Source organism: Anthonomus grandis, chromosome 4 (assembly GCF_022605725.1).
Source record: "Anthonomus grandis grandis chromosome 4, icAntGran1.3, whole genome shotgun sequence".
Taxonomy (NCBI): Eukaryota; Metazoa; Arthropoda; class Insecta; order Coleoptera; family Curculionidae; genus Anthonomus; species Anthonomus grandis.
Genome location: NC_065549.1, coordinates 14,758,807 through 14,785,243, shown reverse-complemented (window position 1 = coordinate 14,785,243; position 26,437 = coordinate 14,758,807). Strand labels below are relative to the sequence as shown.

General features: G+C 32.3%; 1 protein-coding gene across 1 annotated transcript in view; it reads right to left on the bottom strand.

The window, feature by feature from the left end:
• LOC126735247 (uncharacterized) overlaps positions 1–19,214 on the bottom strand; it is a 28,625-nt gene extending 9,411 nt beyond the window's left edge. The window contains exons 1-2 of the mRNA XM_050439196.1: positions 14,867–19,214; positions 13,867–14,229 (exon numbers count right to left, since the gene is read on the bottom strand). Of these exons, the coding sequence (XP_050295153.1) occupies positions 13,867–14,229; positions 14,867–19,214 (4,711 nt within the window). The remainder of the gene's footprint in view (positions 1–13,866; positions 14,230–14,866) is intronic.
• Between the last annotated feature and the right edge of the window lie 7,223 nt (positions 19,215–26,437).

The following is a 26,437-nucleotide window of genomic DNA, read 5'->3' as shown; positions in this document are numbered from 1 at the left end:
AGGCTAAAATGGATAAAAATGTATGTAATTTATAATTAAAAAGGCGTATTTTATAAATTGATAAATTCACATTATTTACATATGAATCATCAGCTATATACAAAAATTATTGTTAAAATATCAAGGCTTCTCAGTAAAAGTGCATGTACTTAAAACTGATTATACAATAACTATTGACCTGGTTTAAAATGTTTCAACAAATTCGCTTTATTAGCCAAACATAATTACTTACAAAGTCATCATGATTACTTCTACCTGGCAGACGATCAGAGAAATCCATTAGCGAAATTAAGATGGTGAAGATTAAAGGCGATCGTACCATGAAAATTTTATTATTTGTAATAAAATAATTAATTGTATGATAATTGCTTGTAAAAATATTGTAGTTAATTAATAATACTTAATATTCCTTTAAGGTAATTTGTTAAGAATGGTTTTGTCTGGAGTCTAGACGAAACGTTTACAAATGATGATGAGTTAAAAGACATTGTCTGCTATTGCTTTTTAGATTTTTATTTGTTAATGGTAGTGCCAATTTAGAATACAGTCTGCAAAAAGTTTTTGTTGCAAAACAAAATTGCAACTAGAGGTAGTGGTACTAATTTAACGTTAACTAAATTATTAAGTAGCGACTATTTTCTGCATCAGATGTTTGCCTCATCATTACTTCTTTGATGACGTTTTATTCACAGTACTTCCATCTGGTATTTCCGACCATGAAGCTATTCTTGCTAAAATGCCATATAATACGGTATTATCTTCATCTCATTATATGGGAAGAATTTTCAGCAGGAGAAATTTCAATGCTTTTTCTGCTGCTACAGCTTCGATAAATTGGAATGCACTTGAAACGGCTTCTGACCCACTTACTTTATTTTTTCAAGTTCTGTGTGATAAGATCAATCAGTGCTTTCCTAAAATGAGGCTTAAAACTAAGAAACGAAAACCATGGGTTACAAGAGGCCTTAGAATTTCAGCTAAAAACCTCCGTTTTTTGACTAAATTGTGCAAATATACCACAAATGAAAATATCCTTATATATCATCAGAAATACCATAGTCTGTATAGAAAGACAATTAAAGCAGCAAAATCTAATTATTATAGGGATCGCTTAAATATGTCATCAAATAGGCAAAGAGAGTGTTGGTCGATTATTAATGATTTTAGACATTGCCATAGAAAAGCATCTGAACCGGAGTTAAGATCTGACATTTTAAACGACTATTATTGTGATATACCTAATATCTTGCTCAAGGGCATTCGTAGTAACATTGATCCCTTACACTATCTTCAACAAGTGTCGGTTGAGCATTCATTTTTCTTTCATCCTGTCGATCTTACCGAAGTAAAAAATGAAATTAAACACCTAAGAAACCATAAAGCATCTGGAGCTGATGGGATATCTTCGAGGTTGTTACTCTTTTTGCCGGATTCAACCTTAAATGCTTTAGTTTCTGCCATAAACAATTCTTTACATATTGGCCTTTTTCCTTCATGTTTAAAAGAGGCAGTGGTTATCCCTCTTCATAAGGGTGGAGATTTGGGTCAGCCTTGTAATTTCCGTCCTATTTCTATTTTGTCTACCCTCTCTAAGATAGTTGAAAAACTTTCAAAAAGCAGAATTTTGCCCTTTTTGCATCATAATGGCATTTTGTCTGCAAATCAGTTTGGATTTCAAGCCGGTAAAGGGACTCATGATGCTGTTTTTAGCTTTTTGGAGAGCGTCTATGTGTTCTTGAATTCTGGAGAGTCATCGGCGGCAGTGTTTTGTGATCTATCCAAAGCATTTGACTGTGTGGAATACTGTTATCTAAGCTCGATAAATATGGTTTTAGGGGCGTAGCGTTGCGATGGCTTGAATCCTATCTATCAAGTCGTACTCAGAAGGTTACAGTGTCAGGGCGTTTATCTGCTTCTAGGTCCCTGAAATGCGACGGTCCCCAGGGTTCAGTGTTGGGAGCACTGTTATTTTTACTGTATGTGGATGACTTGAGTTCATTGAAACTGCAGGACCAGGTGGTTCAGTTTGCTGATGATACCACCATACTATGGAGCCATAAAAATTCTGATTATATTAAGACTTGTATCCTTGAAAATCTTCAAATTTTATCAGGGTGGTGTGTTTCCAACAGGCTCGTGTTAAATGTAAGAAAGACGTCTATAATGGGGTTTAAGTGCGATGTTCAGGGTCTGATGTTTGACGAAAATTCCCTCTTGCAGAATAAAGAGTGCTGCAAGTTCCTAGGAATTACCATTGATGGTCGCATTCGGTTTGAAGATCATATTTTACATTTGGCTGGGAAATTATCTTCTGGATGTTTTGCAGTAAGAATGGCAAAACAAGAGCTGGGAGGGGTGGTTGCACGTTCAGTGTACTTTTCACTTATTAAATCTCATATTCGGTATGGCTTGCCTTTTTGGGGTTTAACCAATAAAGGGCTACTTAACATTGTCTTTGTTATTCAAAAAAAAGCAGTTAGATACCTGTGTTCTGCTAAGTTTAGAGATTCTTGCAAACCCCTCTTCATTTTTGAAAAAATCCTAACTCTTTTTTCACTCTTTATCTTAGAAACAGCTGCTCTTATTCACAAAATTCCCAAACTACCCTCTGATGACACTGGCCATTTGACTCGTCGTGTAAATGATGTTCCCCTACCTATTCCTACGTCTTCCCTTACCAAAAACTCATTAATTTACATAAGTAAAAAAATTTACAATCATGTTCCTCTATGCGTTAGACATATATTGGATGTTAAGAAATTTAAAAGAGAATTATAGACGCTTTTACTGGCTAAGGCGTATTATAACCTGGATGACTTTTTTAATGATAGGTTTTAACCTTGGACATGGAAAGTTTTTTTTCTCTAGTTTTGTCAACAAGTTTACCGCTATTTAGTAATTGATTATTTTATTTAGTTATCTTTAATTCAAGTATGTTCAAAAACTTTTGTCTTCTTGTGTTTAATTTTGTTCATTGTTTTGTCAATTTTTGAAATTGTATTTTTGTTTTTTTAGCTTGTAGAATGCTTGTACACGAGATTATTCTTACGTAATATAGCACATTTTCTTTCTTTCTTTTTTCCATCGGGTCATCATTTTCTTTTTCCCTTACATAGAATTTACTTGCAGCTATAGCTTTCTTACCACGACCAATCAACCAAAATTTGGTCTCACCAGAATTTGTTACTGATGTGATCGGAATATGTAACACTGCTGATGTTGCTTCTTGGGACGTGAAAGCTAAATAAGCATGCGTTTCAGAATTTACTTTTTTGCTATCTATCATGGTACCTACCTGGTGGCCATATTTTTGGATCTTTTAAGAGCTTTAAGTTGTTTTTATTTTATATCCCTACCTTAAAATCATAACTTAAACTGTCCCCATTCTTCAACAGTGAAAATAATACAACGCACAATAAAGCATAATACAATGATTTTTGTTAATAGAAATGATGAATATTCGTATTAATAAAAATAAAAATAATTGGTTCAGCTTCAATGAAGTTCAAGCTAACCAGGTTCTGAAATAAAGTTAAACATAGTTACGAATCTAGTCCAAAAGAAGCTAAGCAGAACACCTCGTCATAAGAAGAATTAGCTGAAAACATCCTTTCCAAAAGGGCAAGTAATCCGAGAGGTTTTATATATTGCATAATTTATCATTTATCCCTTAGACTTTTACACACAAGTATCTTTATAAGCTGCATTGAGGGAAAGATCAAAAATATAAATTTATTAATATCCCTTTTCACGAAAAATTAAAAAAAATACTAAAACTGCATGGCACTCACCTAAATAAATATAATATGGCACCCACGCAATATACCGCGTTAGCATGCTTATGCATGGTCGCTTTTTTTTTGCACGCGCATCATTCCAAACAATATATTAATAATAATGTGTATTTAGAGTTTTGACATGGCAACAGACTACTAATATATATGTATTATTCATAACGAAAAGCGCGCACGAGCGCCAAGTTTGCAATAAAAAATATTTTTAAGTGCTTTAGTCGGTAGCCAAGCAGTCTGAACACATAAAATTAGATTAAGCAGTTATGACATGAAAATAGGATATTTATTTTGAAACCTATACATATCTCTACTATTTTATTTTCATATAATTTCAAATTTTTGGTGTGAAAATAAACTTTCAACCACGTGCTACTTAGATAGATTTGCTTAAGGGCATAAAACACAAAACTATAGAGAAGTGGTGGTTGCATACAAACTGATCGAAATTCTTCAAACAAATCTGCTAGCGTACTCTCGCTTGGTAAGCTGACAGTTTGACGTGCCTGATTGGACCAATCAAAATGGTAAAAGGGCATGGCCAAATAAAGGCGCCAAGATAAAATTTCATTTAATAAGAAATCTCATAATTTTGTTATTTAATTGCAATATCTAAAGTAAGCCTTCACGCAAAAAGGTTACTTTTTGATTAGGTGTTAGCGTCAGATATATATTTAAATATCTAAATGAGTTAATGTACTGCAATAATCAGTTACATTATTGTTAACTACATATCACCAATTTCAAAATGGAAATAAAACAATGTTCTTCTTTAATACGTTTATTTTTTTTTTTTTGAAAAATAATTGCCTAAATTTGTATATAATATACAATAATTTATTCTAATAGACAGTATATAAATTAAAGTTAATCTAAAAGTATTTAGAGTAGATTACGCCAACCCAAACAGATTAGAGAAGATTGTGAAGACTTCTGTGCTATTTTCTTATCGTCCATTTCAAGATATTACCATTAGTTTAATAATATTTCTATTTTACTAACACAGCCATAGATTCAATAAAGGATAATAATATATTAATGTTAAATGTTTTTATTTACAAAAATACGATACATAAAATATTTATAAGTGAAATACAAAACTATATACGCAAATAAAAGACCGACAAGTTCAGATTTCCGCAGTGCAGAGTCTAGTCCTCAACTTTGTGACCCAAAAAAAAAAGAACATTTTATAAAGTATATCTATAGTTGAACTAGAATACAATTGAGATATGGTTTTTGAATAAAACTTGGAACTAACGACATAAGTACTAACATCCATGTACTAATCCTACACGAGTTAAAAGAATGCATAATCTATATTATTAAAAATAATTTATAATCGAAACATGCCAGACCTCGACACAAAGAGTAAAAAAATACACACATACATACAATTTAAGTACAACTAAATTAAATATTCTATTAAAATTTATAATTATTTTAACCTCTTAACTAATCAAATTAAAAATACAAAACCTGTTAAAGAAATTCATTTTTTTTATGACTTAAAATAAATTTTGGATTAATTTTATGGTCTAATTTATAAACAGTTTTTTAAGTTGTTGTTTTTAATGGAAACAGGGTGTCCCGGTTCATGTGAGAAATCTCTTGGATTCAGATCGAACATCGAAAAATAATACCGAACGTTCCTATAAAAAAATTCCTACAGCCTCCTAAAGGACGCTGCTGGAAATTGATTTTTCATAAATTACTTATAAACTATGCAGTAAAATTTACCAGGGGCGGACTAGGTCGCCTAATGCGTTTATTTTTAACACCCCGTATGTTAAAGTCTAAAAAAATAAATTTGGATACCTTGAACCCTAGGCTAAAAAAAGGTACTCTTGTTCATTATCGGTAAAATGAACCGTTTTGGAGAAAAAAATAATAAACGAGCCAATATATATTTTTTTTTTAATGAGATAAGTACGCTAGTTATTTAAAGAACAGAGAAATTTCGATGTAAGTCATTTAATTTAAAATAATACGTGTTCCTAAAAATACAGTGGTGTCCTAAAAAATACTTTTACAAAATAATAAAAAAAACCTATGAGTGTATGAGTGTATGTTTTTAAGTTAGAAAAAACAACTTACAAAAAAATGCCAAAAACCAAATATGTAAACAAAAGTTAAATTCTTCAAAATTCTTCTAACAAATCTGCTAGCGTACTCTCGCTTGGTAAGCTGACAGTTTGACGTGCCTGATTGGACCGATCAAAATGGTAAAAAGGCATGGCCAAATAAAGGTGGTAATACGAGCAATATACAATTAATTATTAAAAACTTCATAAGTAGGTTCGACGTAGGCTCCGTGAACTCTAACACATTCGCGGGCACGACGAATCGAGGACTGCTGCACTCGCCACAATAACCCAAGATTGTTTTTTATATTATCACAATGAAATGTAATTCTTTGCAGCAGTTCTTCCCGAGTATCGACTGGGGTGGAATACACCAAGGTTTTGAGGTGACCCCATAGATAAAAATCTAATGGCGTTAGATCGGGAGATCTACCTATCCAACGGTTTTCAAAAGTATTATTTAAGTGGTATCTTACAGCAAAGCTAAAATGGGGTGGGGCTCCATCATGCATAAAATACATATCTCGGCGGGTTGTAAGGGGCAAATCTTCTAATAATTCTGGAAGATTGTTCTAGAGGAACTCCAAATAAAGTTCTCCGTTTAAACGTGGTGGTAGTTCAAATGGCCCAATCAAAAAATTGACAATAATTCCTGCCCAGATATTTATTGATTGGAATTGATGTTGATGATGAGAAGTAATAGTATCACGGGTATTTTCATCAGCCCATACATGCGAGTTATGTAAGTTTTCAATTCCATTTTTGGTAAACCCTGCTTCATCCGTAAAAAGAATCGTGCTGATAAAGTTAGGGTTATTTCGCTGTTGATCTAACAGCTAGTTTGCGAAGTGTATTCTAGGAGCAAAATCTCTGGTTCATGCACTTTTTGTAAGTGATATGGGCACAACAGTTGCTTTTTGTATTTTCTTTCAAATGCACTGTACATGCTGTTCTCCTCCGACCACCCTTATTCTTTTTTTGTCAAAACATCCTAAAATTGCATTAAGGAAATTTAATAGTATTACCTCATTAAGTGGAAAACAGAAACCTACCAGTTTCCCTTAGACGTTGATCAACACGTTGAAATGTTTTCTGATCCGGAATAATGCGATTGGGAAATCTTTCTTCGTACAATCTTTTTGCTTCCAATGCATTGCAAGACGCCAGACCATATATAAGATGCATATCTGCATACTCAATAAAAGTAAACTCCATTTTTTTACGTAATTTAAATTAAAAGTTACCAAAAAATACAAAAATTAAAAAAATATTATCAAATAAAGGATGAATATGTTGACAAAGATTAGGTTTAAATGATAGGTATTTGCTAAATTTGGAGTATAGCAACGTTTGTAACAATAATGCGTTCAAAAATGCAAAAATTCCGATAAATAAGTCAGGTACAATACAATTGATTTACATTATTTATTTAGTTTTTTTATGTTTAGTTTGTATCTTAAGAACAACAAAAAAGAAATAAAGGTATAATAAATAAGAAATATTTTGTAAAAGTATTTTTTAGGACACCACTGTATTTTTAGGAACATGTATTTTTTTTTTAATTAAATGATTTACATCGAAATTTTCTAGTCTTTGAATAACTGGCGTACTTATCTCATTTAAAAAAAAATTAAAAAAAAAAAACATTGGCTCGTTTATTATTTTTTTTCTCCAAAACGGTTCATTTTATCGAATATGAACAAGAGTACCTTTTTTTTAGCCTAGAGTTCAAGGTATCCAAATTTAGTTTTTTTAGACTTTAACATACAGGGTGTTAAAAATATACGCATTAAAGTGTACAACCTAGTCCGCCTCTGGTAAAGTAAACAAGGTAAATGTATTTTAAGGATGTCATTTTAAGAGGTCCCTAATAGTGTTCATCACCTAAAATTTTTATTAAATTCTACCGCGTAGTTGAAAAGTAATTTATGAAAAACCAATTTCCAGCAGCGTCTTTTAGGAGGCTGTATCTTCGTAAAGAAGGCATGTAGGAATTTTTTTATAGGAACGTTCGGTATTATTTTTCGATGTTCTACCTGGATTTGAGAGATTTCCCACATGAGCCGGGACACCCTGTATTAGTACAAATTTGGCAGTAAATTGTAACATAGTTAATTTATGATAAATAAAAAACAAAACTGATACTTTTTAAATTTGTATTTTATTACTTTTACAAACAAAAGCAATCACAATAATACAAAAAGATGCCGACTCACTAAAAGTAATTTTTTAAATAAAATAAATATGTAATTCATTCATTGGCACACCTTATTGGGATTTGCGTATAATGTTAACTAAAAAATTGAGAAAAATTTGTTACAAAAATAATAAAATACAATTTTTCTAAAAGTGGGTCTTAGTATGATATAGTTTGAAGCATGGTACCACACATAAGCCAACTTCACATTTTGCACACCAATATCTTGATTATTTTCGTATTTTTTGCCATTTGTGTCTTTTTTTACGGCTGCATACTTGACACACTCGTGTTGGATTTTGCCTTTTATCTGTAGCAGGAAAACGACGTTCTGTGATTCTTAGGGGATTGGGAAGTGCTGATGGACGTCCCTTACAATAAGTTTCAACTGAACAGTAATTTTCCAACATTTTAGATATAAGATCCATTCTAAATTGGAGATGCTTTTTGAGTCCACCTTTTTTATTTATACAACACGAAACTATTCCATAAAGCATGTTCGAAGAGGTAAAAAAATATTTTTTTGTAATATTTTTTACCACGTTTTCGAGTAATTGGATAGTCCGCTAAATGCTGGTCAACTTTGTCAACTCCACCCATTGTTCCATTATAGTCATCTATTGCTACAGGTTTTTGAACTTCTTTTCCTTACTTTTCCTTGGTGGCCATTGCGCAATTGTGAATTGTAGATAAAACAGCTTCCCTTTTATCCTTTCATTTCATGACTAGCATTTTCCCCCTTTGAAATGCTATAGCTTAATTTTTTTTTTTTTATTTTTTTTTTCATGTTTTGTGGTAGATGCTTTCTATTATACCTAAGTGTTCCATAAGTATCTGTTTTTGACGCTATCAAGATGTCGGCTAATTCAAGTAAAGTATAAAAATTTGTATAAAACAAGTAAAGTATAAAACTGGGATCCGCGAATGTGCCGATGGGGCCGGAACCCATAGTTGGAATCGCCAAATGCGTTGCGGTCGCGTCAATGAAGGGTCTGCTGGACAAGTGGACTCACCGAAGATGGACTGAGTCTCTTGGTATGAGACAGGCCAAAGCGCACATAGGTGGGCCCTCTGCCTGTCTCACCAAAAATCTACTACGCCTAAAAAGACGCGAAATTCGGCGAGTGACAGGTCTTTTAACCGGTCACTGGCACTTAAGAAGCCATCTCCATACTATCGGTATTGCGGACAATCCGGAATGCCGATGGTGCTGTGAGGAGGATGAAACCGTTGACCATGTATTCGGGGAGTGCCCAGCACTCACGCGCGCCAGTTTCAAATACTTGGGTAACACTTTCAGTGTACCGAGCGACTTTAAGTCCTTCAGACCAGAGAGCCTTATCGGTTTCTCTAAGGCCGTTGGGCTCTGGTAACCCCCGGTGGGGCATGACGGGTCCATCAGGAGACCTATATGCACAACTGCCTTGGCAGCCCACTGTTTCGTCAATTCATTTAAGGTAATGTCCCTTTATGAGTAAAGGCTTCATTAGAGTCATTACAATTTTAGTAGAACTAGGTAAATTATCGTATGACTCGTCAAATTTTGTGCCCTTCCCTGTGTATATAATAGAGTCCCAAATGTAACCACTAAAAGATTCGCACAACATGTAATTTTTTATTCCAAATCTGGCTCATTTGTTTGGAATATACTGGATCCATCTGCATTTATACAATAATAAGCTCTCGTAATATAGTGTCTTATTTTTTTCATTTAGCTGGGTAAAAATATCTTAAATTTTATTGAATTTAGGACACGGATATGTATTAGCATCATAGTTTTCGTTATTAGAAAAATGCAAAAATTTTTTTATTTGACAAAAAAGTTTATATGGCATTACCTTAGCAAATATAGGAGTGGCTATTATAGGCTTCTTGGACCAGTAGAGCGATAAATCCGGTTTTTTTATGAGAGACTGCGTCATATTTATTGTGAAAAACACTCTTATTTCATCACAAGTTGTTTCTTTCCATCTCTGGTTCTTAGACGCCGAAAAATTCTCCGAGTCTGACTGGCATACAGGTTTGTTTCCAAAACAATTCAGCTAACAAGCTCATTATCAAAAAATAAGTTGAAAAATTCCAGTGGATTTTTATTGTCAGTAATGTTGAAGTTCAAAGACGATTGGCCAGTAAATTGAAATCTTTGAGGGCATTATAATTATGGTATCAAGCGCACCAAATAATTCGGTTTAGCGCCTAAACATTTATTTTGTAGCCCGAAAAAAATCGGATAAGAAATAAATGAAACAAACTTACGAACGAATTAAATCGGGATAGGTAAATTTTGACGCATAGCACTAAGACGACTTTACTCGGGATATAAAGTTAAGAGGTTAAAAGAAATATAAATTATACTGCTGAATAAATTATCTTTATTTGATATTTACTTCTTTCTGTTTCTATAAGCTAATCTAAAAATTCTATAGCAGAGTATTACTAAAAAAAACAATAGCCGCAATACGAAATAAACTCTTTGAAAATAAAACAATTTATAGTATAGCATATGTCACTTACATATATTTGTTGGTTTCTCATTATACTATAACTTAGAATATAATATTAAAAACAAAAAACTTAATTAAAAGATAAATGCTCACAGAAAATAAAAATTAACTAAAAAAAACAAATTATAACAAAAACATTCACTCTGATACATTCCGGATGCTTAGCTCTCTTAGACTTCAAGAAGTGGTATGATATGGGTATTAATAAAATAAAAAAAAAGGCAGTGTAAGCTCTCTAAATAAATGTGGTAAAATGATTCATGTGAAAAATAATGAAAAAAAAAATGTTGAAACAATTTTTAGGAAAAAAAGTAATTAATTTAAAATAGCACCCTTAACACAAACCCAATTCTCGCTTACGGCATACATTAAAAAACAAACCTAAATCTAAAATGATATGACAACTTTACTGATGTTCCATCAGTCAATGTCAACAACGCTATTTCTGTCAATTTTGCTAAACAAGATGGCCGACATACCATTCCGATATACATAAGCCATATAAGCTTTATGTGCTTCAGGGGAACTAAATTATGATACACAATACGGAGTAGAGTAAAGGCATCTATTAAGGATAGCAGAGCCAGCGCCATCTAGCAAGTCGTTTCAGAAATACCTACAACATGTAGTTTTGCCCCATTTTGTCATTTTGTACACCCACCCTATCCAAGGTATTTTAGTGATCATGAGTAAAAGAAAAGCCTAAAACCAAAAAATATCTCTAGGCCTCACCTAACCTAAAAATTCTCTTTGCCTTATTAAACTTTCCAGAATTAATATCTAGGATAGAAAAAATTGTCCGACCTAAAAACCTATTTAATATGCCCTTGCACAGAACAAATTATGGTAATCATCTCTAACACATTTTTCAATCAGAGCAAATAAAATTACTAGCAATAATAGTCATTTAGTTTTCATTATTAATACATTAAATGTATTGCGTTAATTAATATAAACTCAATTTCAACCTTTCAAACAAAATTACCAAAAACGAACAATACACCATTAAAATGTAATCGTGCCAGTCGGAACAATACACCGCAATTAAGTGAAAAAAAATATCGAAAAACTAAATCTGAATTACGTGAAAAGTAAAATGGTTCTTTCTCCATGTTCGGTGTTCCTTTCACCTCTTTGCGATACGATGTTTTTTTTTGGTATGTTTTCTAGTGGGCAAATTGCCAAATCGAAAAGGAAAGCAAGGTCGCATTCTCATTTGTCTAAGCGAGTTTCACTAGCAGCTAAATTTGAATCTAGATTTGATTTTTATCTAGATTAGTTATTGGGTTAATGGCATCTGTTGTACATATTTGAAATGCACTTAAGTAGAAAATACGTATTGGTCTAGTTAATATTCAAAATAAGCTGTAAAGGAAACGGTGTGATTTTGTAAACATTTTTTTCAGACGAGGAAATCCGATATCAAATGCCAACTAGTCAAAAACACTTTCAAGGCTTAACAACTCATTAGCATCAGATCACTTAATCATGAATTATGCAACTGGATGAATATTTTGGTTGTATGAGGTCAGTAACAAAAAATATTCGAGAACGTCAGCTGACTTTCACTTATTTTTTAATATCAGTACTAATAGGCATCAGGAATCAGAGAGTGAAATCAATTAATAAGAATGAATAATTTATTTAGTTAATTAATTTTTTTTAATTGATTTCACTATACAATTTTTTTTAAAATAAATTACATCGAATAAATCATCTATTTTTCTGACACTGACATAAAATTCTTATAATATGAACACAAAATTTACAGGGTCACATATTGTAATAAATTATATTGAGACATTACGTTCATAGTGTATTTTTACACAAAATTAAATTTTGCAAAATATAATGCAAGAAAATGCACTAAATTTAAAATTATACTACAATAATAATCAGATCTGTATCAAAATTATATTAATTTTATTAGAAAGAGCTGAAACTCTCTTTGCTAGTGTATTTTGCATAAAATAAACCCTTATAAATGTATCATCATATCCAGTTAAGTTATGCATAAATCAGCAAAATTACATCAAAATAAAATCATACAAGTAATAACGAGTCTATAATAAATACCTCTCTATTCAGGTGTTGACATTTTAACTTTTATAAAATTATCCTCAAGACATTTACGTTGCGTAAAGAGCTATTTATAGTTACTGAATATAGATTAGGGTTTCTTAAAAACCTACCTATACCTGCTCGAGCAACGGCTACTGCATTGACGAGCCCTTCGATGACATAGGTCCAGTTCAATAAATTACACAGTTGTGATTTACGATTACATAAGGGTTTATTGTACCTTTTGGTTAGTAATAATTTACAGGTATAGACTAATGAACGATTTACAATGTTGAAGTTAGTTATTTAACAGGGTTTACAATATTAGTTGACGTTACCAGCCTTCCAGAATCACAAGACCAATAGCAGGAACTTAGCAGGAACCAGGAACGGCATTAGCACTAACGTCACCTTGGTTTGTGCAGCTATTGACAACCACTGTTGCACTCACAACGTTGCACTCACTTTCAGTTCAGTTTTCCACCTTTACGCACACTTATTCACTATAGACCTTCTTACATAACTTAAACTACTTTATCGTAACAATTAGGTATACATATATGAACTTTAGACAAATACTTAAACGGAAGAGAGTGAGAGAGAGAGGAATTGCTTGCGCCAACTTGCTCTTGACTAACTTATTTTCTCGGTACTTTAAGCTTTGTGAATTCCTTCACTGGTGAAAGAAACCTTGTGTTTCGGGGGCGCGAGAGTAGGTACTTCTTTTTGCGGCGACGGAGTGAATACTGATTTTTTCTCGTGGGACTCGGGGTGAAATGTTGGGTAAAAATGTGGGATGCACGTGTGTCATGGGGCCAACACTTAAGTGAACTTGAGGAGAAAAATGGATTTTTAAGTGCACTTAAGCTAAACTGGTAACAAAGGCATTTCTTAAAAAGTAGGTAAAAACACATGTTGGGATTTGGGAGAAAGTTCAGGCAAAAATTATTTACTTGAGAAAAAAGGTATTATTCGTTTGACAACCATAAACTTCGATTCCATAAAATCATAAAATAAAATAAATTGTTAAAATTAACTTTTAACATACTCCCCCCTTTTGAAGGCTTTGCCTTCAACAAACATTATACATTATAACTTATAGACAAAACTTATCAAGAAATACTATGGTTAAACTAAGTTACTATCAGATTTGGGCAACGGGCATAATTTGGTTATATTTCTAGTAAATATTCCATTTTTAGTCCTAATTTTTACCAAGCGTATTTTACCATCTTTATTAGGTAAAGTGTTTACTACTCTGGCCAACGGCCAATCAAGAGGTTTGGTGTTCTCATCTTTAAGAAGAACAAGGTCATTTGTTTCAATATTGGGGACTGGGGACATCCATTTAGGCCTATTCTGAGGATTGTTGAGATACTCTTTGGTCCATCTAGTCCAAAAGAATTGTTGAATCTGACTTAACCTTTGCCAACGATCTAAGCGGTTTTCAGGAATTGACGAGACATTGGGCTCAGGGTACGAAACGAGAGGACTTCCAACTAAAAAATGTCCAGGGGTAAGACAAGTTAAGTCCAGTGGATCAGCTGATAGGGGAAGAAGTGGCCTGGAGTTTAAAATAGCCTCAATTTGTGCTAAAATAGTGGAAAAATCTTCAAAGGTTAAATTCTGGTTTCCAATTAATCTTCGTAAGTGATGTTTAGTACTTTTTATAGCTGCCTCCCAAAGACCACCCCAGTGAGGAGAGAAAGGAGGTATAAATTGCCACTGTATTTAAATGGCATGAGAAAAATGCAGTCAATTGCTCTTGTGTCTGTTGTGACTTAAGCGTGTCATAAACTTCTTTAATTTGATTGCTGGCACTAGAGAAATTTGTACCATTGTCACTAAAAATTGTTGCCGGGCATCCACGTCTTGAAATAAAACGTTTAAAGCATGCTAAAAATGCTTGTGAAGAGAGACTTGATACTAGCTCCAAATGAACAGCTTTAGTGACCATGCATACAAATAAAGCGATATACGCCTTTTCAATTTTGGCGCGTCGAAGAGATGACGATTTAATAATAAATGGTCCTCCAAAATCGACACCTGTTGTTAAAAACGGTCTAGAAGGGACAACTCTGGATTTAGGGAGATCTGCCATAATTTGTTCTCCTGTTTTAAGCTTAAATTTATAGCATTGTAAACAGTTTATAGAGATCTTTTTTATTTCTCTTAATCCATTTAGCGGCCAGTATTTAAGACGAATATTTGACAATATCGTTTGAGGACCAGCATGTCCTAACCTAATGTGTTCTTTTTTTAGCAAGAGTCCAACAACATGGTTTTTTGAGGGCAATAAAATTGGAAATTTTTGATCAAATGATATGGGTGCTTGGGATAATCTGCCTCCAACCCTTATGAGATTGGAGGTATCGATAAAGGGGTTTAACCTAAGGACTTGCTTGTTTGAAATTTTTCTTTCTTCTGACTTTAGTTCACTGATTTCCTTTGAAAACGTTTGGTGTTGAACTTGCTTTACTATAAAAATTTCTGCAGCCTTTAATTCAGTTACAGCTAAAGCACCATAAAATTTTTTACCATTACCTTTACAATTATTTACAAATCTATGTATAAATGCAATAGTTCGTTGCAATCGCGAGAAGTTAGAAAACCGATTAAAAAGTGTTATCCAGAAATCTTCGGAGTTAACAAGCAAGACCGTTTTTGCTTTTCTTGCTTCTTCTTCAGTGGAGCAAGGTCCCTTTTCATACATTTTTAAATTTAAATTCGGGTCCAGTAAGAACTTTGGGCCGTTCCACCAAAGCGTAGAGGTGAGAATCTGGTCTGCGGTAAATCCGCGAGAAAGATGATCAGCTGGATTATCCGCAGTTGGAATATGACGCCATTTGCAGTCTTGGGATAAAACCTGAATTTGAGAAATGCGGTTTGCTACAAACACATTGAAACGAGAAGGGTGGGCATTTAACCAAGCAAGTACAATCTCAGAGTCAGTCCAAAGATTAATGTTGTCAACTGAAAATCTTTCTTTTAATATGGAACACACACGAGTGACTAAATTGGAAAGTAAAAGTGCTCCACAGAGTTCCATGCGGGGAATTGTAATTTCTCTTATCGGGGCTACTCTACTTTTGGCAGTAATAAGTTGACAAGAGACATTTTTGTTAGGATAAAGGGCTCTTATATACACACACGCACCATATGCCTTCCTGCTGGCATCTGAAAATCCATGAATTTGAAGTGAACTGGGATTATTATTAGCTAGGAAAAAACGTGGAATTTTTAAACACATTAGTTGGGGAAGATCTTTAATAAAGGTGGTCCATTGGGTTAAAATGGGTTCTTTCAGGGGTTCATCCCAATTAATTTTTTCTTTCCAAATGTTTTGCATAATTAATTTAGCATTTACAACAATGGGAGCTATGAATCCTAAGGGGTCGTACATTTGCGCAATTTTAGATAAAACTATACGTTTAGTAATTATGCTTTCGGACCTAGTGTCAGGTAAAGAGATAAAAAACTCATCTGAGTCGGGATTCCAGCCTACACCAAGGACTTTATTTGAAATTCCCTCGGTTTCTATGGTGAAACTTTCTTGGGACCCATTATCACAAGTTTTAGACAAAAATAAATTGCTATTTGAACACCATTTATGTAAGTGAAAATTTCCAATCTTGCAAAGTTCCAATAGCTGCCTATGTAATTCTACCAAATTTTCATAGGTATCTTGCCCACAGAGAACATCGTCCACGTAACATTGAGATAAAATAGCTTGAGACGCAAGAGGATAATCGTCTTTATGAATAATGGCAAGTTCATTCAGGGTGCGTGTAGCCAAATAGGGGGCACAGTTCGTGCCATAAGTGACGGTGAGTAATTCAATGCATTGCATTGGCTGAGAGGGATGGTCGCGCCATAAAATATTTTGCAGGTAAGTTTGATTTGGGTTAACGCGCACCTGTCTATACATTTTTTCGATATCAGAAGTGAGAGCGAATTTAAAACTTCGAAACCTAAGTAAAATATCAAACAGTTCAGGTTGAACTGTATATCCTTTATGCATTACGTCATTAAGTGATAGCCCAGAAGACGTTTTCATAGATCCGTCAAACACTACACGAAGTTTAGTGCTTGTACTGTCCTCACGAATTACACAGTGGTGAGGCAGAAAGTATCGATTTTTGTGATTTTCAGTTTTAAGGGAAAGGGGAATAATTCGTGCATGATTGAGTAAGATATATTCACCGATAAATTTTTTGAATTCAAGAAAAAGGTCAGGAGATTTTTGAAAACGCTTTTCTAAGTGGTGAAACCTTTTCTTGGCTAATGAATATGACTCTCCTAGCGGATGTGACTCTTGGGGCCTTTTAAGGGGTAAGTCGACTTGAAAATGACCATCTTTAAATACCGTGGTATTTTGAAAATTCTGTTCAACCATAGAATCTTCAGGGGATAGGGGTTTTTCGTGAGTGGGCGAGATATCTTCTAGTAACCAAAATTTCTCAATTAATGAGTCCAGTGAGCAATCTGAATTTAATGATTGCACTAAAAAGCAATTCTTAGAATTTGCCAAAGGGGTTTTGTGAACGAGAGCTTGGAAGGGGATTAATCCTGAAAGAATGTGGCCAAAGTAAGTACCTACCAACGTTAAAGAGTCCTTGTTAACCTTGGTGTATTCGCCTGAAAGAATGTGGTAGTATACATCTGCTCCCAACAATAAATCTATTGTAGAAGGCGTATCAAAGTAGGGGTCTGCAAGCGGTGTATTATTGGGAAGGTTCAACATAAATTTGTTGACTTTAAAGTGAGGGGATTTTTCTGTGATTTTGTCTAATACACAGCAGTTAACATTCAGGAAGTAATCGTGATTGTGACAGGAATGAATTCTCAGGGAAATTGCGTGATTAGAGTGCTTAATTTTGCCGCCAATACCAGAGATTTGTATTGGCTGCGTCTTAGGAGAGAGATCAAGTCTTTGAACCAGCGATTGGGTTACTATTGATATAGTACTCCCGGGATCTAATATTGCCTTTGCAATAATAAAATGACCATTCTTGTCGGGTATTTGAATCAATGAAGTACCTAATAAAACTTCATTATCTTCAGTGGCGAAAACTGACAAAGTCACAGGTTTATTAGCGTGAGGGCGATTCGAGTTAATTTCATTGCTTGTGCTTGGGATTTGTGGTTCTTGAGTCTGAGAGGAGCTTTGGCTTGAACCTTGATTCCGAGAATGGGAGCTATTTATGAGAAGCGAATTTCTGTTAAAATTTTGAGATCGTTCATTTTGGGTTTGAGGATTTGGCCTCCAATCTGAATTTCTGCTTTGCAAGGGCTGTGCTGCATCATCCATTGGATGCAAAAGAGAATGGTGTTTCATATGACAAATCTGGCACCTCTGAGATGTACAGTTTTTTACTTGATGCCTTGAACCGAGACAATTAAAACATAGATTATTATGATTAACAAAATCCTGTTTCTGTTTTAAACTAAGATCTTTAAACTTAAAACAAGTATAAATTTTGTGATCAGGGTGCTCACAAAAGGGACACTTTTGTCCTGCAACAAAATGTGAGCGAGAGTTTTGAGGAGACCTTTGAGGTATAACTTGGTTGCCTTGGCGTTGCCCACCATGAGCATAGTGTGAAATTTTTTTAACAAAGGGAGTGTTGTGTTGAGAAGAACGTCCATGGGAATAATTTCTAGTTGAAGGGCTTTCAGAGAGATCTTCTAACACCGAACAACGCTTTTCTAAAAAGCTTAGAAATTCTTCAAGCTTAGGGACCACATGTGAGGAAGAGCGCATTTGAGAACCTCTCTCGGATATATATGCCTTTCTTGTGCCAAAGTCTAATTTTTGAGAAAAAATATAAATTAAAATTAAATCCCAGTGGTCTACTGGAATGTTTTGATTTTTCAGTGAATCAAAGTTCTGTTTTATGCAAACTATAAATTCCCTAAGTGTGTGTGAGGATACCTTATTTAGGATAGGAATGTCAACTAAATTTTTAATATGGGCAAAAATAATTGATAATTGATTATCATATCTTTGTCTAAGGGTATTTAGGGCAATTTGGAGGTTGTCAGTGGTCAATTGTAAATTATCGACCAAATTTAGGGGTTCATCTCTTAAATAAGATTTTAAATAAATTAATCTTTGAATATCAGAGAGAGATTGATTATCTAGAATAAGGGTAGAGAAAAGTTGAAAAAAGGCATTCCATTTAGTGATGTCTCCGTTAAATGGAGGTATGCTAATTTGGGGCAAACTAACATTTGGGGAATGAGAGTGTTGGGGAACTATATGTCTTACTTGAGTTGGCGCTTGCGGGGAAAGTTCTAAAATTTTACGTTGCATTTTAGCAACACACGTTAAGTATTTGTCTTCTACATCATCCTTGTCTACTTTACTTATATCTAAAACTACAATTTGTTTTTCTACCTCTTCAAAATCTTTAAAAGCGTGGGTTAACATACTTTCACGTACCTGAATTTCTAAAAAGTCATGTATACTATCATTATTTTCTAAAAACCAATTAACAATTCGTGTTACTTTAGCCTTTAAATATCCGCGATTTTTAACCAACGCTTCTACTGATATTTCTATTCCTTCAGCCATTTTATTTTTTAGTTTTAGGCTTACAGAATAAACACAAAAATTTACGAGACAACCAGATGCTTATTTTTTGGGAATAGATTTTCTTTAAATTTAAACAATAATTGTTAAGAGAAAATAAACTAATTACCAATAAACAATTTAAAAGAAAAAGTAAAAAGTGAGTTGCTACTTATTTCCAAATAACAATTATAACAAGTAAAAATAACAAAATAACAAGGGACAAATAACTAAAAGGTTTGTTAGTAAGTAATTAACTAAAATACTGTTTACTCGAAGGACCACCGACACATATGTCGGAACCAATTATATACTTTTTACACAAGAAGTATGTTTTGTTTTTGCTTAGATGAATCGTAAAATCACAACTTGGGAAAATCCGGCTCGAAGGACCATGAATATAGATTAGGGTTTCTTAAAAACCTACCTATACCTGCTCGAGCAACGGCTACTGCATTGACGAGCCCTTCGATGACATAGGTCCAGTTCAATAAATTACACAGTTGTGATTTACGATTACATAAGGGTTTATTGTACCTTTTGGTTAGTAATAATTTACAGGTATAGACTAATGAACGATTTACAATGTTGAAGTTAGTTATTTAACAGGGTTTACAATATTAGTTGACGTTACCAGCCTTCCAGAATCACAAGACCAATAGCAGGAACTTAGCAGGAACCAGGAACGGCATTAGCACTAACGTCACCTTGGTTTGTGCAGCTATTGACAACCACTGTTGCACTCACAACGTTGCACTCACTTTCAGTTCAGTTTTCCACCTTTACGCACACTTATTCACTATAGACCTTCTTACATAACTTAAACTACTTTATCGTAACAATTAGGTATACATATATGAACTTTAGACAAATACTTAAACGGAAGAGAGTGAGAGAGAGAGGAATTGCTTGCGCCAACTTGCTCTTGACTAACTTATTTTCTCGGTACTTTAAGCTTTGTGAATTCCTTCACTGGTGAAAGAAACCTTGTGTTTCGGGGGCGCGAGAGTAGGTACTTCTTTTTGCGGCGACGGAGTGAATACTGATTTTTTCTCGTGGGACTCGGGGTGAAATGTTGGGTAAAAATGTGGGATGCACGTGTGTCATGGGGCCAACACTTAAGTGAACTTGAGGAGAAAAATGGATTTTTAAGTGCACTTAAGCTAAACTGGTAACAAAGGCATTTCTTAAAAAGTAGGTAAAAACACATGTTGGGATTTGGGAGAAAGTTCAGGCAAAAATTATTTACTTGAGAAAAAAGGTATTATTCGTTTGACAACCATAAACTTCGATTCCATAAAATCATAAAATAAAATAAATTGTTAAAATTAACTTTTAACAGTTACATAATTGTTTACGCAATTTTCATATCCTGAGGATGATCTTGTAAAGATCGAAACTTCGACACCTTAATAAATAGTTTTTTTTTTTTTGAACCTTAATTCAACAATTCCTTTGGGAATTGCTACTTTAGTCACAAAACTTCCTACAGATTAATAACATAATATCACGTAATATATAATTTAAACAGTTTATATAATTAAAAGTAAAAACTCCTCATTAAAACTGAACCCATTAAGTTCGTATATCTTAAATTGAGGTCAAAATTAAACTAAAAATTTTATAGCTAATATTATTGCAACTAATGTAATCAATAATATCATCAAGCTCATTTTTCTATTGAAATTTACGTAAAATATAATTTTACAAATATTCCGTAGTATTCTCGAGAGATATAGTAATTATAGTTGAGAATAATGCATGAATCAAAGATTTATTAACTTTCAGATCTTCTTTAAATATATTTAAACAATACACACATAAAAACACCAACAAATATCACCTAACTATTCGCCTAACGATTTTTAATTTCATCTGCTAAAAAAGTGCAAATAAATATTTTAAGACCCGAAAATTAACATATTCACTTAGAATTTATGACTAACGCATTATTTTTATTATATATTTAAATCATGCTTAAAAAATCATAGATTTGTTAATTTCTGCCTTTAAGCGATGTTTACGGTAGCGTTAGGTCGATAAAAACCTTATAATTAGGAATTAAGTTACTTTTACCTATTTTAGCATAAAATACAATGTCCTATTTAAATGATATCGAAAAAAGAATACAAAAGTCTAATAAAATATGATAATATATAATACTTACATGCGATATTTTAATTTTCACGATTTTTTTTCTAGAAAAGGATATCCGATATCAGATGCCAAAAACACTTTCAAGGTTAACAAAATCATTAGCATGAGATTTGTGAAACATTTATTCGCAACTACTTAGTTATGTAACTTGTTTTCCGCCAATTTTATTACAATGGTATTTTGGTTATATGAGGTCAGTAACAAATAAGATTTTAAAGCATTAGATAATTTAATATTAATCTTATAGGTATAAATAAAAAAATATTGACATTGTGAAAAACTAACAAAATTTGATTTATGGTGATTATACTTTCAAAAAAATAGGACTCAATATTGAAAGCTGTATAAAGTTTGATTACTTCTTAGTTTTCTAATAATAAAGAAAATACTATTCAGTCAATCAATTTACGAACAATTTAAAAGTTGCTCAAATATGACTAAAACCAATAAGTTTTAAAACACTAAGTATAATTTCCATTTAGGTTATGCATAAAATATGTAAGATTTGATGATTTAAACCTTTTTTAATTGTGTTTTAATTAAAGAGCAAATAAGCAAACAAGTGAGCTCCTCTAATTTTAAAATTTTTAAATATTAGTAAATAATTTTTAAATTCTAGATAAATAATTTAAAATATAAAATAAAATCAAAGAAATATAAGTATTAAGAACGGATGCTGCTTTATATTAACCCTTTAAGTCATGGTGTACACTACAGTATACCTACTTTCATAAGATTTAATCCGTGTAGCTGGTTTCGGACAGGTGATGTAATCAATAATTATCATCTAGAGAATTAACGTGACACTACAACACTTTAATTCTCTAGATGTCGCGTCAAGTACAAATATGAATGTTTGATAATATTGATGTTTGTGTGAACAGTTGGCCGGCATATTCTCATTAGACACGTGCTTCTTTAAGGTTTACAAAGTTTTTTACGCTTTTTTTTACAAAAAGGCGTTAGATATTTTTATTATAATAATTATTAGATCAGGTAAGCACAAAATAATAGTATTTTGCAAAAAGATTATTAGATAAGTAATTATGATGAATTAAAATTTTAAGTACATTATAGTGTACTTCATGACTGACAGATATTGGACTAAACCATTAGGGGACAACGAGTTGTTTCAACTCATCAATGGGGATGATTCCGAGTTAGAGGAATTGGGGTTAGAGGATGACGACGGTTGGGAAGAAATAGATAATGTATCCTCAAGAGGTATAATAACATAAAAAAAGTTTTATTTTTCGAGTTATTGCAAACAAATTCTTGTATTTTAGATGAACTTTTTGAGAGTCCTACTAGCCCTTGTCTCAATGACTTGGAAGATTCTTCATTCAATGAAGCCATCCCAGACCGGAGTGTAAGCTTCGAAAAATCTAAAGTTGCTTCTTGCCAGACAGCCTCTGAATATGCCAAGCTGTATTTTGATTCACAAAATCTTATACAAAAAAATATATAAGGTGGATAAAAGGAATGTATGAAATGTCACCTTCAATTCACTTTTTTCAACCCTCTCAATCCGGGGTAAGAAATTTGCCATCACCTTTGGCTTTTTTTTCCAAATATTTTACTGACAAATTGCTAGAGTCCTGTATGGAGAAAACAAATTTTTACGCAGTACAAAAGGCTGTAGCTAACTTTCCAGCCACAACCGTTCTTGAGCTGAAGACATTTTTTGGAATCTTGCTTATTATGGGAAATTTAAGTTATCTAAGAGTGCGCATTTACTGGGAGCCAAAATTTTCTATAAATGTCTGAAAATATGTGTGGGAATCGATTTTTTAAGATAAGAAATAACATGCATTTTACTACAGAGGAAGACAAAAATTCCGCAGATCGTCTATGGAAAATACGACCTTTATATAACTCCATAAAAAAAGGTTCAACTTGTTGGATCCCGAAGAAGTATACAGTGTGGATGAAATCCACTAAAATATAAAACAATATATTAAAAATAAGCAAACAAAGTGGGGCATAAAGTTGTTTTTATTATGTTGAGAATCTGGAACAATTTATGATTTTATCATTTATCAGGGTGCCGCTACATAATTAAAAACAGAATACCAATTATTTGGCCAAGGACCTGCTGTTGTTATGCAATTGTCAGAACGGATGCTATTACAATCTAAACTTTTTTTTGACAACTTAGCTCGTATTGGCTTTTTGAGTGGCTATCTAAAAAGCAAATTTATGTAGCCGGGACGATTCAAAAAGATCGATTTTCCAAGCCACCATTTACGTACCGCCAGGAAAATAAGAAAAAATTAGAGAGAGGATTCATGGAAAATCTCATGTGTCAAAATTCCGGTGTTATCTTGACCAAATGGGTCGATAGTAGTGTGGTTACTCTTGGTTCCAATTTTGTTGGAGTTTCTCCACATGACATGTGTCAAAGATGGGACAAGAAAAACAAAAAATATATAGAAGTTCGAAGACCAAAAGTAGTGTCACTTTACAATAATGGAATGGGAGGTGTGGATAAGTGCGATTTTCTGATCTCCTTTTATAGGTCCTTTATTAGGTCAAGAAAATGGACGGTACGACTTATTTCACATGCCTTAGATATAGCTGTTGTAAATTAAGGTTTACAACAGCCAGGTTGTAAATTAGGTTAGAGTACAAGAAAAATGCTGAAAAGCTTGGTGTACCTAAAAAAAATGTCATTGATCTAATTCACTTTCGTCAAGATTTGACTGAATCTCTTATATTATGTGGAAAAATACCTACAAAGAAACGAGAAAGACCAACGACTTCTTCAGCTGCGGCAAGTGCTCAAAACACTCCGTTGATACCTACTGAAACCAATAAACAAATTAGACCTGTCTTAGATGTACGTTTTGATAATATCGGCCATTTTCCTATATTTTGCGACAAAATAGGGAGGTGCAAAGAAGCTCAGTGTAAGTCCCGCACATATATAAAAAATATTCTAAATGTAATATATCTCTTTGCGTTAGTAGAGAAAAAAACTGTTTTCACGGTTTTCACACTAAATAAACTGATATAAAGTAAGTTATAGAGTATTTTTTATATACACTTTGTCAGTGCTTGGTCATGGTGTTCACTGTAGTGTACATCTTTGACCTTGACTATCCAAGGTCATAGAAACCTGCAAATAGTTTAAAAAATTTTTAAATATTACCAACAGTTAAAAAAACCACAAAAAAAAATTTCACAAAGCGTTTCGTGACTGAAAGGGTTAATAGAATACATAGTAATTTCTAACCCTAAAAGTATTTACTAAATTAACACAATCAGATAAGAACCAAAAACCTAACTGTTAGGATTAAGAAGGCATTGGTTTAAATGAATTACACAATATTTAAAAAGGACATGATTCTCTTAGAGTTATCGTACTATCGCAGAAAAAAAAATGTTCATTAAAGCTAAAAACTTTTTATTAACAATTATGTTAAATACCCTAGTTGCATGATATAGTTAATACATTGTTATTTTACCCAGAATGAATTTTCCTAGTTTCAGAAAAAAATGTTCCGCTAGTCATTGTGTTAAGTATTCTAATTTATGGAAATGTCCTATTAGGTCTAGACGTTGACCTTATACTAGGATTATCATTAATATCAAATTGCGTTCATCACTTTGGAATTACGTATAGTTTTTCTTGCTATAATATGTAAAATATATTTTCGGTTCTAATATGTTTGATACATATTATTTTGTTATATAATTGTGAGAATAATTAGTTTTATAAGTAAGAAAAATTGACTAAAATAACGTCTAGACAGAGAAGGTAAAGTCTGGTATTACAACAATCAGCAGCTTAAATAAGTTCATCGTCATTATGTCATTATTATACTAATGATTTGAAAATTGACATGCGAGTAAATAAAAAAAGTGATATAATTTGGACTTGATGACCTAGACCGTCTATGAATTTTTTTTAATTTCTAGGTAATTCTTATTTAGTTTTCACATCTAAATATAATGATTTAACTTAATACCAATTTGGACTCATTTTTTTTTCTCGCATTTTTTGTCAAACGCATTATTGTCATTTAATAAAAGAATCGATCGATATAAAATTTTTCCCCTCAAACAATAAAATTTTGAGTTTTGAGAGATAAAATTAATTATAAATTAGGTACCTAAAATAATTGTAATATTATTTTTTTAATATTGTAAAATTAATTTATGTCCTGCCATAAAATTCACTTTTTGTTTCTTACCTGGTAGATTTAATTTTTTTTTTAATCCACAATGCTCACATATAAGTCGTATAATATTTTTTTATCTCTAATTATATAAATGAAGCTTAATTATATAAGAAAGTATTTATAAATAAACATATTCTTTTTAAATTTCTATTTAATATTTTGTTTAAAGTTTGTTTATTAAATATTAGTTTTTAATTTTAAGTTTAGATTATTGATTCGGTATATCAGGAACATATATTTTGGGATGTTTGTATTTTGATTTTTGCAAAAAATATTTAGTCCATTTTCTAAGAATGTTCAATTATACTCGATTAGAGTTAACCATGTTTTTGTTTTTATTACCTTTTTATGCACAATAGCAAAATCCATTTTTTTATTAAAAAAAAAAAATACTTCAGATTTTCTATAAAAAAAAATAAAAAACAAATACTTTTTTTTTAATAATTTTTGGAAAACACAAGTTAATTGACAAGAAATGACTTAACAGCAATTTTAGAAATAAATATATATAAAAAAACTATATCAACTAGCACCGGTTATTGGCATAACACTATAACTTCGTCTTTTTTTGACCAGATCAAATAAAATTTGATATTTAGGTATGTTAAGTAAACACTCTTGTTTTTTGAACCTGAAAGTTTAACGATAAATTACCTTCATTTTACATAAAATAAGCATTATACCGTTGATTGAATTATAGGTTAAAATCAAAATAATACTATTATTCAATCAACGATTATAGATTATACTCTTATATATCTTTATGAAAAATGAATCTTAAAACCTCAAGACAATTATATTTTTGATATTCTAAAAACATTAACCTTAAAAGAATCATATTTTTAAATTCAAAATAGAGTTTACTACCATTAAGTTAAAAGTGTT